This window comes from Neofelis nebulosa, chromosome 3 (assembly GCF_028018385.1).
Source record: "Neofelis nebulosa isolate mNeoNeb1 chromosome 3, mNeoNeb1.pri, whole genome shotgun sequence".
NCBI classification, from domain to species: domain Eukaryota; kingdom Metazoa; phylum Chordata; class Mammalia; order Carnivora; family Felidae; genus Neofelis; species Neofelis nebulosa.
Genome location: NC_080784.1, coordinates 118,899,907 through 118,914,649, shown reverse-complemented (window position 1 = coordinate 118,914,649; position 14,743 = coordinate 118,899,907). Strand labels below are relative to the sequence as shown.

General features: G+C 36.6%; 1 protein-coding gene across 1 annotated transcript in view; it reads left to right on the top strand.

The window, feature by feature from the left end:
• TET2 (tet methylcytosine dioxygenase 2) overlaps window positions 1–14,529 on the top strand; it is a 136,205-nt gene extending 121,676 nt beyond the window's left edge. The window contains exons 9-11 of the mRNA XM_058721758.1: window positions 4,603–4,740; window positions 7,417–7,771; window positions 9,688–14,529. Coding sequence (XP_058577741.1) covers window positions 4,603–4,740; window positions 7,417–7,771; window positions 9,688–11,186 — 1,992 coding nt within the window. The 3' untranslated portion in view covers window positions 11,187–14,529. The remainder of the gene's footprint in view (window positions 1–4,602; window positions 4,741–7,416; window positions 7,772–9,687) is intronic.
• Window positions 14,530–14,743: the final 214 nt, after the last annotated feature.

The following is a 14,743-nucleotide window of genomic DNA, read 5'->3' as shown; positions in this document are numbered from 1 at the left end:
TCTCTCTCTGAAAAATAAACATTAAAAAAAAAAAGTAAAGGCAAAACAAAATTTTTTTCAAACATACAAATGCTGAAATAATTTACCATCAGCAGACTAACACTTTAAAAATATTAAAGGAAGCCTGCCAGTAAAAGAAAATGATACCAGATAGAAGTCTGTATTGACAAAAAGGAAAGAAAAACATCATAAATAGTAGCTATGTAAATAAAAAAAACTTTTTCCTTATTTCAAAAGAAATTTAAAGATAATTTGCTATTAAAAATATATATGAACAATGTGCCTTAAACTTTATAACATGTAGAAGTAACACAGAGGCTGGGGAATTGAAAGTATACTGTTGTAAGGGCCTTGTTATATGTAGAGTAGTATAGTATTGAATGTAGAGTGTAAGAAGATAAAGAATATATCGTAAACCTTAAGGGAAGCAGCCATTTAAGAAAAAAAAATCTAGCAGTAAAAAAATCTACCAGCTAATCTACCAGTAAAAAGGAAAAAAATAGAATCAATCCAAAATGTATTTAAAAGGATTATGGAACCAAATTAAAGATAAGACAAATATAAAGCAAATAGAAAATTGGTATATTTAATCCTAACCATATCAAAAATCATATTAAATGTGAATGGCTTTTAACATTCCCAATTAAAAAGGCAGAGTTTGTGATACTAAATAATAACATTGATATTGAACAATTATAATATTGAAAAAAACCAGGAACCAAGAAATATGCTAATATCAATCTAAGGAAAGCTGGAATGATCATATTAATAACAAAGTAGATTTCATAGCAAAGAATATTATAAACTATAAAGAAGATCATTTAATAATAAAAAAAAGGGGGCAGTTCATCAAAAAAACATGATAATCCTAACTATGTACAGAGCTTCAGATTTTATTAAACAAAACTGATAGAACTATAAAAAGAAATGAATCTACAATTACAGTCAGAGATTTCAGTACATCTCTCTCAATAACTGTTAGAACAAATACAAAATCACTAAGGAGACAGAAGACTTAAACAGCACTTTTAACCAACTTGACCTTATTGACATGTATAGAATTCCTCACCCAACAGAATTAACATTATTTTCAAGTGTACAGGAAGTTTTATCATGATAGACTGTATAGTGAGTCATAAAGCAAGTATCAATATATTATAAAGCCTCAAAATATGTTCTCTGGCCACAATGAAGTTAAATTAAAAATCTGTACCGGTATTTCCACAAAATTTCTAAGTATCTGGAAACTGAGAAACATATTCCTAAATAACCTAGGAGCCAAAGAATAATTCACAGGGAAATTAGAAAGTATTTCAAACTGAATAAAAATGAAGACTTGGGGGTGCCTGGGTGACTCAGTCAGTTAAGCATCTGACTCTTGATTTCAGCTCAGGTCATGATATCATGGTTCATGAAATCAAGTCCCATGTTGGGCTCTGCACTGACAGCCATGAGCCTGCTTGAGATTGTCTCTCTCTGCCCCTCCTTCAGTCATGCATGTGCACACATGCACTCTGTCTCTCAAAATAAACATTTAAAAACAAAAAGAATATGAAGACATGACCTTGAAATTTGTGGAATGAAGCTATAAAGCCTTGCTTAGACATTTATAGCATTGAATACTTATTAGAAAAATATAGGGGCACCTGGGGGCTCAGTTGGTTAAGCATCCAACCCTTGGTTTCAGCTCAGGTCATATCTCACATTCCACAAGATTGAGCCTGGCATTAGGCTCTCCTCTGTCAGCACAGAGCCTGCTTGGGTTTGTCTCTCTTCCTCTCTCTCTCTGGCCCTCTCCTCATGGGTGCTCTTTCTCTCAAAAATAAACAAACTTTGGGACACCTGGATGGCTCAGTTGGTTAAGCATCCAACATTGGCTCAGGTCATGATCTCATGGTTCATGAGTTCAAGCCCCATGTTGGGCTCTGTGCTGACAGCTCAGAACCTAGAGCCTGCTTCAGAACCTATGTCTCCTTCTCTCTCTGTCCCTCCCACTTACACTCTGTCTCTCTCTCAAAGATAAACATTAAAAAAATAATAAGTAAAATAAAAATAAACTTCAGAAAATATATATAAAGTCTCAAATTAATGATTTAGGTGGCTTCTCTAAGAAACTTGGAAAAGGACAGCAATATGAGCCCTAAAAGATGGAAGGAAGGAAAAACTAAAGAACATAAATCAATGAAATGGAATACAGAAAATAGCATAAATCAGTGACACCAAAAGCTAGTATTTTGCATCAATTCAATCAAGAAAAAAAAGAGAAGGTACAAAAGGCCAATATCAAGAATTAGAGATGAGACATCACTATAGATCCTACAGACATTAAAGGAATAATATTATTAAAATTTTATGCCAATGAATTCAACAACTTAGATGAAATGAGAAAAGTACGTAAACACAAATTACCAAAGATGACTAAAGAAAAAAATAAATACCATAAGTCATCCTATATTTATTAAAGATATTGAATTTTTAGTTGAAAGCTTTTCCAAAAATTCCAGGCCCAGATAATTTCCCTTTCAAATCTGACTAATATTTTAAGGAAGAAATAGTAACAATTCAGTGGAAAGTCTTCTAGAAAATAGAAAAGGAATAAACTTCCCAACTCATTTTACAAAGCTGGAAATATCCTGATACTAGAACTAGACAAAGGCAGTAAAAGAAAAAGAAGACTATAGTCCAATATTCTTAAAAAATATTGATATGACAATTCTTCACAAAATTTTAGTCAGTTAGACAACAGTGTGCAAAAAGGATATATCATGACCAAATGGAGTTTATTTCAGTAATGTTTTGTTTAACATTCAAAAATCAATCATGATTGATTGACTAAGTGGCTCAGTCAGTTAAGTGTCTGACTTCAGCTCAGGTCATGATCTCACAGTCTATGAGTTCCAGCCCTGCATCAGACCCCATGCTGACAACTCAGAGCCTGGAGCCTGCTTCAGATTCTGTGTCTCCCATTCTCTCTCTGCCCCTCCCCCGCTCTGTCTCTGTCTCTCTCAAAAGTAAACATTAAAAATTTTTTAATCAGTGTGATTCACCACATTAGCCAACATAATGGGGTAAATATGATTATCTCAAGAGATAGAGGAAAAAGCACTTAGCAATATTTAATATCCATAGAAGGGAACTTTCTCAGCCCCATAAGGTGCATAATTGAAAAACCTAAAGCTAACTTCATATTTAATAGTGAAAGACTGAAAGCTTTACCCCTAAGATTAGAAACAAGACAAGGACATCCATTTTTACCACTTTTATTTAATATCTAACTGGAAGTTTTAGGGAAATAGGCAAGAAAAAGAAATAAGGAGTGTACAGATTGAATAGAAACAAAATTGTCCTTATAATGTAGACACTTGTCTACATAGAAAGTTCCAAAGACCCAAAAACTTCTAATAAATTGTTCAGCAAAGTTGCAAAAATAAATCAACTGTATTTCTATATACTAGTAATAAACAACTAAAAATTGCAGTCAAAACCAATAGCAATTAAATAACATCAAAAATATGAAATTCTTAAACATAAGAATTTGTCATTTGACAAAACATGTAAGACCTGTGCACTGAAAACTATAATACATTGCTGAGAGAAATTATAAAAGACCCCAAATGGAAAGGTCTACTATGTTTATGGATCACAGGACTAATATTTTTAAGATGTCAGTTTTCCCCAAGTCATTCAATGGACTTAGTATATGACCTATCAAAATGTTACCAAGTGTTTTGAAGGAATTGACAGGGTGTTTGTAAATATATAGAAAGACAAATGCAAAGGATCTGGAATAGTCAAACAATTTTCAAAAAGAAGATCAGAATTGGGAGAGTTATAATCCCTGATTTCAAGATTCACTAAAAATCTATATTTACTAGTAATCAAGACAGTGATGTTGGCATATATACACATACATACCCACTACACTATTATATACCAAACAATAAGAATAGAAAGTCCAGAAATAGGTCCAGCATGTACAATCAGTTGATTTTAAAAAAAAGACAATTTAGTGGCAAAGGATAATTTATCTTTGCAGTAGTGTTTGAACAGTTGGATAGCCATATGGAAGAAAACTAACCTTGACTCTTAATCTTATGCCATATATAAAAATTAACTCAAAACAGACCCATTTATATAAAATTCTAGAAAATGTAAACTAATCTGTAGTTACAGAAAGCAGATCAGTAGTTTCCTGGGAACAAAGGAAGAGACATGAATTTAAAAGCGGAAGGAAGAAACTTTTGGGAGTAACGGATAGGTACGTTATTTTGATTGTGGCAATGGTTTCACATATACTCATGTCAAAACTAATCAAATAGTACACTTTAAATATATACTGTTTAATGTATGTCAGTTATACTTCAACACTGTAAAATAAAAACTTTACCATGTCAAAACGTTTGGTCTGTTTTGTGTCATTCCATTGTATTTCTGGATATAATATATGCAACTTTTTTTTTTTTAATTCTTAATAACCTAAATACTAAAAAATCTTTCTGATCTGCTCAGTGCACAGGTCTTATACTTTTTTCTCAAATGTATGCCTAAGAATTTCAAATGCCTAAGTAGTTCCCCATTCACACACATGCTTCTGTTTTTCAGATTGAATATGAACACAGAGCACCAGAATGCCGACTGGGTCTGAAGGAAGGCCGTCCATTCTCAGGGGTCACTGCATGTTTGGACTTCTGTGCTCATGCCCATAGAGATTTACACAACATGCAGAATGGCAGCACATTGGTAAGTGGGGCACAGAACAGTTAGCACAGCCTGTTGAAGAGTGGAAGGCTGGAAGTTATCCTGTGATTAGAGTAATATGTTCTCTGCAGATGTCATTGCACAAGTGTTTTCATGAATGAATTGCTGTTGCAAAGGTGCCCTCGTTTGACATATATAGTACTCTTATAACAGGTTGTCACATGAGTGGAAAACAGTTGATAAGCACATGAAAATCATGGAAACGCTTGGTACAGAACTAAACCAGTGATTGCATTGCCAACTACCATTAGCTGCCAAAAGTTCCTTCAAAATTCAATGTCAGGCATCTGGTAGGTTATAATCAGTAAGGTGAAAAAGCCATATACAAGCCAAGGCACCAATCTACCTCACAGAAAGAAGTACAGATGAAAAATGCATCATCCATGGCACAGCAACCACTATAGAAGATTCAAAGTACTGGGGCGCCTGGGTGGCGCAGTCGGTTAAGCGTCCGACTTCAGCCAGGTCACGATCTCGCGGTCCGTGAGTTCGAGCCCCGCGTCGGGCTCTGGGCTGATGGCTCAGAGCCTGGAGCCTGTTTCCGATTCTGTGTCTCCCTCTCTCTCTGCCCCTCCCCCGTTCATGCTCTGTCTCTCTCTGTCCCAAAAATAAATAAAAAACGTTGAAAAAAAAAAAATTTTCAAAGTACAAAAGAGCCCATTATTACTACATATTACAGTAGATGGACTGGATCAGGCTGTATAATCAGAGGTTATGCTAAATGGAGAAAATGGACATGGTCTTAGGGTAGAACAGGGTTCCATACTGACAGAGTCCACAGTGTGGCCTTGCATGTTGAGGCATAAACCAGGGTGAAAATAAGGAATGAAAAATTCAAGTGAAGAAACTATAAAGTAATCTACCTAGTGAGTCATCAACATGGATATATGTGTAGTTGAGGAAGATGACCAGTGAGACTTAAAATGAAAAATAGAATACATGGGGCACCTGGGGGGCTCAGTTGGTTAAATGTCTGACTCTTGATTTTGGTTCAGTCATGATCTCACAGTTCGTGAGTTGGAGCCCCATGTCGGTCTCTGTGCTGACAGCGTAGAAGAGCCTGCTTGGGATTGTCTCTCTCTCTCTCTCTCTCTCTCTCTCTCTCTCTCTCTCTCCTTTCTCTCTCTCTCTCTCTCTCAAAAATAAATAAACATTAAAAAAAATAGAATACAGAAACTAAAATTATAGTCTAGGGTAGAGAAGAATTCAGGTGGTAAGCAATGGTGGAAGTAATTCACAGAACCTGATATGAAGTTTTTGTTGAAAAGCAGAAAAAGTATCAGGTTAATAGTCTAAAACAGAAGTCAGAATTTTTTTTTAATAATAAAAAAAAATATCTAAAACCTTCACTAATTGTGTATTGAACACATGCTCACTATTAGGAGGCTAGGCTAGATTCTGGAGGGGAAAAAAATGCTACGGTAGATCCTAAAGATAACCATGTTTCACTCTAGCAAGGGAATGAAGAGTAGGCAGGGATGAGAAAAAGGCTTTGCCTGAAGGGGAATTTGCCTCTGATAGGTCACAGTTTCCATCAGGTGCAAAGGAAAGCAGCACTAGGTAAGAACTAATAACATGTGGGAAAAGGTAATAAGTGATCAGAGACATGGATTTGGAAGACTTTGATGTATAGGAAGTGAAAACTCATTTTAGTGCCACCTCATATTAAACTTCTCTATCAAGGTAAGTCTGTTATGATCACATTCCTTTCAAGAGTATCTTCTAGTGATTTTATATGGCCTTGGACTTTAAATAATCATGCTCACATTTTTTTCTGCATTAGTCAAAAACACTAAATACTAAAATCTGGTATTTTAAAACCAACAGATAATCTTTCATCAAAACCAATATGACTGTGACTAACAAAAGAGGAAAAGTATCATTAAATTATCAAAGCAAGAGAAGTAGTTTTTCCCCCCTTTCTTGGAATAGACCCTTGTATGTTGTGATATCCTACAAAAGAAATAAGAGAGAAGAGAAACAGTAAGTTAGGTTTAACAAGTACAGAGGAGACAAGAAGGTAGAAGCAGTGTTAAGTTACACATTACCTATATCAACCAAATCTTCCATTTCACATATTTATATTTCTCTTTGGTCTCTTGTGAAAATGTCTTAAGCACAGTGAAGGAGAGTTTGAAGTCAAGTGTGAGGATAGATGAAAAATTTCATTGTGTACGAAGTATGAGATTAGGTGAATGTGATATTAGCAAAAACAGAGGAAATCATTTGGTATAACTTTTGGCCTCTTTTTGAAGAGGCTTCACATCTATTTTTGAAGGGCGAAAAGTGGGAGATTGCTTCTGTTTGGTGGGAGTGTTGCTTCTTCCCTTAGAGTAAGAAATGTATGCAAACAAAGTCACCACAGGTTCATGATAGACCGCCCCCCTCCCCGCCCAAACACAAAAGGAAAGGAAAAAAAAAAGTCAACATGAACTTGTCTATCTCCCTGTACCATTTTGATGCAATCACCCTTACTAACAGACAGATGTGTTTTTTTGGTAATATACATGTCACTGACCTGGCCCAGTAGACCACCACCACCACAAATCTAAATGCTGAGAGGGAGACACACACACACACACACACACACACACACACACACACACACAGTTTCTTTTAGACTGAAACTGAGGCAGTACTGTGTTATCTCCCTACCAGGTATGCACCCTCACTAGAGAAGACAATCGAGAAATTGGAGGGAAACCTGAGGACGAGCAGCTCCATGTTCTGCCTCTCTACAAAGTCTCTGATGTGGATGAGTTTGGGAGTGTAGAAGCTCAGGAGGAGAAAAAACAAAGTGGTGCCATTCAGGTGCTGAGTTCTTTTCGGCGGAAAGTCAGGATGTTAGCAGAGCCTGTCAAGACATGCCGACAGAGGAAACTAGAAGCCAAGAAAGCTGCAGCTGAAAAGCTTTCCTCTCTGGAGAACAGCACAAATAAGAACGAAAAGGAAAAGTCAGCCTCATCTCGTACAAAACAGACTGAAAACGCAAGCCAGGCTAAACAGTTGGCAGGTAAATGTAATATGAAGCATTGTAGATATGTTATATGAAACTTAGGTTAAAAATGAAGAGTTAATTTTGGATGATTATATTCGATCATGGTATCAGTTTTGTACTAGAATCGTCTCTGAAGTCCCAAGGGCCAGGTTTTGCTCTTGGACTTGGTAATGAGATACTGCACCCTCAACCCCAGCTTGATGGAGAAGTCTGGATTTTATTCTATAATAAATGGCAAAGTTTTACATGACAGGTAGGTAACATGGTGAAATTCACGTTAATCTAGCAGTGGCAGGGAGGCCAAATTAGAAGCAGAGAAGCTATGAGTTTGGAGACAGATGCAATAAACCAAGAGTAAAGTAATAAAAGCTTGAGTCTGGATGATAGCAATGAAGATTTAGCAAAAATGATGGTAGCGAATGCTTCCAAAATGATTATCAATACATTGGTGACAAAACATTAGAATGAAGAAGAAGAAAAATTTAAGATTGATGTCAACATTTTAAGCCTAGATAACTAAGACAGTACTATTTGTTGAAATAAGAAGTTTGGAAATAGGATTTATCAGGGAGGGGTAGCCATATTAAGTCTGAGTTAAGGAGGGGTATCCCCACGTAGTTATCTTATAAAAGCTTTTACCTATGCAAACAGATCACATCTCTAGCAGTAGCAATAGAGCATTATTTATCAGTACTAAGTTGATATTTTCAAAGCCCCTTGGTTATATCTTCAATTATTTGCTATAAAAAGCCATAAATATAATGTCCACGTCTCATTTCACAGATGGTTAACCTGACCATTAACAAAAGAATGTTTATCTTTTAAGTTTAGCCTACCAGTTTGCTGAGAGCCAACCATGTTTGCTTCACAAAGTCAAAGTTCCCTACTAATTCATTTCAAAACTTAAAGAAACTAAGTAATTTAGAATAATGTGCTAAAGATGCTTAATAAATATATGTTGGTTGACTTATACTAAGAGCAGTAAATCCTATTCACTCATTAATCTCTCCTGTAAGTTAACCATAACGTATCATCATATCATTGGGTAGAACTTTTCCTCCCGTCTTTTCTAACTGATTTCTGTAATAATCATTTCAATTCTCAAGACTGCCCTTACAGCTCCATTTATTTGTTCACTTCTCATATGTAGATTTTTAAGTGAGGTCATAAAATAGAAGTATGAAAATTTTATTTACAAAGCTGAAAATTTCTTTAAAGTTTTATTGACAACTGTGTAAGTAGGGTTTGCCAATTATAGAACATATGCTTTGGGTGTTTAAGTGAGTGTCATTCCTTTTCTCATAGCATTGATGAATCTTCGATAACAAATTTTATGCAACTTCCAACTATTTAACAAATTGCTACTGCATGCCCCAGGCATTGGAGGAATAAAGTAAAAGGGACATGGTCCCTTCCTTCAAGGAACTGCTTTGTGCTAGGAGGAGGAGAGGACTAAAAATGATCAATTACAGTATATTACAAAACATTGCTCTGACTTATGTTTTCAGTGGGTATTGTACATGCACTAGCAGATGAGGTCATAGAAGGCTTCCTTGAGGAAGGGATACCTGTCTCAAGGAAGGGCAGGGAGATGGGGTGGAGGGAGAAGGGCGCTTCAGGTAGGGTGTGGCATGGTCAGATACACAGAACCTCCAGAAAACATGATGCTCTCAGTCAAATATCTTTTGGATGTTTGTTACATTTTTCTTCACTTACTAAATTGTACTGTTCTGGAGATCTATTTTATCTAATGCTTTAGGCAAAAGAAATGATGCCAGACAGTGATCAGAGCCCTGACTTTGCTCTTATCCTTATTTGATGGGTATTGCATAATCTTAGTGGTGGTTCTCACATACAGCTAAGCATCCTCACTAGCTTCTGTGAGATAATAATCGAACACGTTTGTGTGCTCTCTCATATCCTGTCCACAGAACTTTTGCGACTTTCAGGACCAGTCATTCAACAGTCCCAGCAGCCCCCACCCCCGCAACTGCCGAAGCAACCTCCACAGCCACAGAAGCAGCCCCCGCAGCAGCAGCAGCCGCAGCCGCCGCCGCCGCCACCGCCGCCCCAGCATAACCCCATGACAAATAACCCTCAATCAGAGTCTGTCAGCTCTTACTCTTCCTCTGGATCTACCAGTGTGTACATGAGACGGCCCAATCCAGTTATCCAGGCTTATCCGAGCTCTTCACACACTTCAGAGATTTATGGAGGTGCCAGCCCTATGAACCTCTATTCCACCTCATCCCAAGCTGCAGGTTCATATTTGAATTCTTCTAATCCCATGAATCCCTACCCTGGGCTTTTGAATCAGAGTAACCAATATCCATCCTATCAATGTAATGGAAATGTATCAGTGGACAACTGCTCCCCATATCTGGGTTCCTATTCTCCTCAGTCTCAGTCCATGGATCTATATAGGTATCCAAACCAAGACCCTCTCTCTAAGCTCAGTCTACCACCCATCCATACACTCTACCAGCCAAGGTTTGGAAATAGCCAGAGTTTTACTTCTAAGTACTTAGGTTATGGAAACCAAAATATGCAAGGAGATGCCTTCAGCAGTTGTACTATTAAAACAAATGTACACCATGTAGGGACATTTCCTCCTTATTCCACTCATGAGATGGATGGCCACTTCATGGGAGCCGCCTCTAGATTACCACCCAATTTGAGCAATCCAAACATAGACTATAAGAATGGCGAACATCACCCATCTTCTCACATAATCCATAACTATGGGGCAGCTCCAGGCATGTTCAACAGCTCTCTCCATGCCCTGCATCTCCAAAACAAGGAGAATGACATGCTTTCCCACACAGCTAATGGGTTATCAAAGATGCTTCCAGGTCTTAACCATGATAGAACTGCTCCTGTCCAAGAAGGCTTACACAAATTACATGATGCTGGCAGTCAGGAAAAGCAGCCCCCTGCCGCCGAGGACAATGATGAAGTCTGGTCAGACAGTGAGCAGAGCTTTCTAGATCCTGACATCGGGGGAGTGGCTGTGGCTCCAACTCATGGGTCAATTCTCATCGAGTGTGCCAAGCGCGAGCTTCATGCCACAACCCCTTTAAAGAATCCCAATAGGAATCACCCCACCAGGATCTCCCTTGTCTTTTATCAGCATAAGAGCATGAATGAGCCAAAACATGGCTTGGCGCTCTGGGAAGCCAAAATGGCTGAAAAAGCCCGAGAGAAAGAGGAAGAGTGTGAGAAGTATGGCCCAGACTATGTGCCTCAGAAAACCCATGGCAAAAAAGTGAAACGGGAGCCCGCTGAGCCACATGAACCTTCCGAGCCCACTTACCTGCGCTTCATCAAATCCCTTGCCGAAAGGACCATGTCCGTGACCACAGACTCCACAGTAACTACATCTCCATATGCCTTCACTCGGGTCACAGGGCCTTACAACAGATACATATGATGTCTCCCCTCGTGGTGGGTACCTCATTTGAAAAGACCACAACCAACCTGTCCATAGTATAGTTCTCATGACGTGGGCAGTGGGGAAATAACACAGGATTCATGACAAATGTGGTGGGAAGAACCTCAGCTCACCAGCAAAACAAGAGATCATCTTACCATAGCACTTAATTTCCCCCGACTCCTAAGTGGTCACAGATGGCATCTAGGCGAAAGACCAAAGCATTCTATGCAAAAAGAAGGTGGGGAGGAAAGTGTTCCACAATTTACATTTTTAAACACTGGTTCTATTATTGGACGAGAGGATATGTAAATGTGATTTTTCCCCCTTACAACTCTACACATCTGTGACCACTTTTAATAATACCGAGTTTGCATAGTCATGGAACACAAATCAAACAAGTACTGTAGTATTACAGTGGCAGGAATTTTAAAATACCATCTGGTGCTGAATATACAATGTACTGAAATACTGGAATTATGGCTTTTTAACATGCAGTTTTTACTGTAATCTTAATATTAACTTTTATTTATCAAAATAGCTACAGGAAGCATAAATGAATAGACAGCAAAACACTGAATTTGTTTGGATGTTTTAAGAAATGGTGCTAAGAAAATGGTGTCTTTAACATTTGAAAATTTAATGCCTTTATATCATCGAGATTCTATCAGTGTACTCCAATGCCCTTGAATAACAGGGGTACCTTTTCATTCAAATTTTTATCATAATTACCTATTCTTACATGAGGTTTTGGTTTTTTTGGGGTTTTTTTTTTTGGTTTTTTTTTTTTTTTTTTTTTTTTTAATGTGGACATTTAAAGGCCTCTGGATTTTGCTCATCCAGTAAAGTCCTTGTAGGACAATAAACGTATATATGTACATATATATATACACACATATGTATATGTGCACACACATGTATATGTATAAATATTTTAAATGGTGTTTTAGAAGCACTTTGTCTACCTAAGCTTTGACAACTTGAACAATGCTAAGGTACTGAGATGTTTAAAAAAAAAAAAAAGTTTACTTTCATTTTAGAATTCAAAGTTGATTCTTTTTAAAGAAATAAGGAAAGCTTTTAAACTATTTTTGCTTTTAGCCATGCATCTGCTGATGAGCAATGTGTCCATTTTTAATATAGCCAGTTAAATCCACAATGGGGCTTACTGGATTCAAGGGAATAACTTTAGTCCACAACACGTTTTCTGGTGCTCATCTCACATGCTATACTGTAAAACAGTTTTATACAAAATTGTATGACAAGTTCATTGCTCAAATATGTAGTTTTAAGAATTTTCTATTAACTGCAGGTTAACAATGACATGCTACAGACTTAACAAAGCTAGTTCACTTAAGCTGATGCTATTTTATGGATCTGTGTGCTCTTCAGCAAACCCAATGGCAGTGTGCTTTTGTGTTGATAATTGTACATTGTGATGTTGTCATTTCTTAGCTTAAGTGTCCTCTTTTCCAGGAAGATTGAGCAGACTGATGCCTGCATAAGAATAATAAACAGGGTTAGTTCCATGTGAATCTGTTAATTAAAAAGAAAAAAAAAACAGGCAGCTGGTTTGCTGTGGTGGTTATAAATCATTAATTTGTATAAAGAAGTGAAAGAGATGTATAGTAAGTAAATTAAATTGTAAACAAAACTTTTTTAACGCAATGCTTTAGTATTTTAGTACTGTAAAAAAAAATTAAATATATACATATATATGTGTATATATATATATGGATTTGAAGCAGAATTCACATCATGATGGTGCTACTCAGCCTGCTACAAATATATCATAATGTGAGCTAAGAATTCATTAAAGGTTTGGGTGATGTTCCTACTTGTCATATACCTCAACACTAGTTTGGCAATAGGATATTGAACTGAGAATGAAAGCTTATAGCATCATGTACCATCATTTTTTTCCAAGTCTTTTTATTATTATTATTAAAAAAGCATATCTTTTTTCAATACTTGATTTCTTAGCAAGTATAACTTGAACTTCATCCTTTTTGTTCTAAAAATTCAGGGATATTTCAGCTCATGTTCTCCTTATGCCAACATGTCACCTGTGTTTATGTAAAATTGTTGTAGGTTAATAAATATATTCTTTTTCAGGGATTTAACCCTTTTATTTTGAATCCCTCCTATTTTACTTGTATATGTCCTGATGTAACTAAAACTAATTTTGTAAATCTGTTGGCTCTTTTTATTGTAAAGAAAAGCATTTTAAAAGTTTGGGGAATCTTTTGACTGTCTCAAGCAGGAAAAAAAAAAAATTACACGAAAATAGAATGCACTGAGTTGATAAAGGGAAACTTGTAAGGCAGGAGTTTGGCAAGTGGCTGTTGGCTAGAGTCAACACTCTAGATAAAATGTTTCGATCCTGGAGTCAATAGAGTCCAGGCCCATGCGAACATCCCCCACAGAGGCAGAACACACAGGGGTATGGTGTGCAATTGATCAATTACATTTTTGTCTAAGTACATTTGTGTTTACTAACATTGCAAATAAATTCGTAATCAAACAAGGCCTTTGAGTTTTACTGGTCAAGTCTTTATAACGGGATTTTTGTCTATGAAAAACAATTTCCCATTTTTGGCTGTGACGAATTGATAAACATTTCAAAAATGTTTGCTTTGCATATGTCAAACCACACGATTTTAATATTTTGCGTATGTCATACATCTAACCCCAAATATTTGATTACTACGTGCACATCTGTTGGTTTTGAGTCAGCCATCCCTATATGAATGTTTGGTTTCCGTACCATCCACTGTCATTTGTCAAACTGCTGGCCAACAAGAGAACAAGAAGTGTAGCTTGGGGTTTGGCGAGAGGTAAGGAGGGAGGAGGAGAGGAAACCGAGTGGCATATTGTAAATAACAGATCTATAGTTGTAAATATCCAACCTGCCTCAGTTAGAATGAATGGAAGCAGATCTCCAATTTGCTTATATAGGAATATCAGGTTAACTATATAGCCATACTTGAAAATGCTTCTGAGTGGTGTCAACTTTACTTGAATGAACTTTTCATCTTGACTGACGCACAGTGGTGTATGTACAGTTCACTTGTAAAGCTAGTGGTTAACTTGTGTAGGAAACTTCTGCAGTTTGACACTAAGATAATGAACTCTGTGTGCATTTTTCTATGCTTTTTTTAAGACTTAGTTTCATTTCATTTTCATGTTTGGTTTGTCTATAAAACCTGAGGATGGTTATAAATACTGTAAGTATTGTAATGTTATGGATGCAGGTTATTTGAAAGCGTTTATTATTATATCATTCCTGATAACGCTATGTGAGTGTTTTTAATAAAATTTATATTTATTTAATGCACTCTAATTATTGTCTTGTTGAAGTTTCTGTTTACCACCCAAACTACCACTACTTCAATGAGGCAAAGGGAATGAAAAGAAATTGCTTTTTAAAGATACTTCTTAGATGGTTATTTGTTAAACGGCACCTAAAATAATATCTAGATCGTTAGAGCCAAATGATTTCTGTAGTGGAATAGCCTAGATACTCAACCTTTTTCCAGCTTTAGCTTGCTCACTTT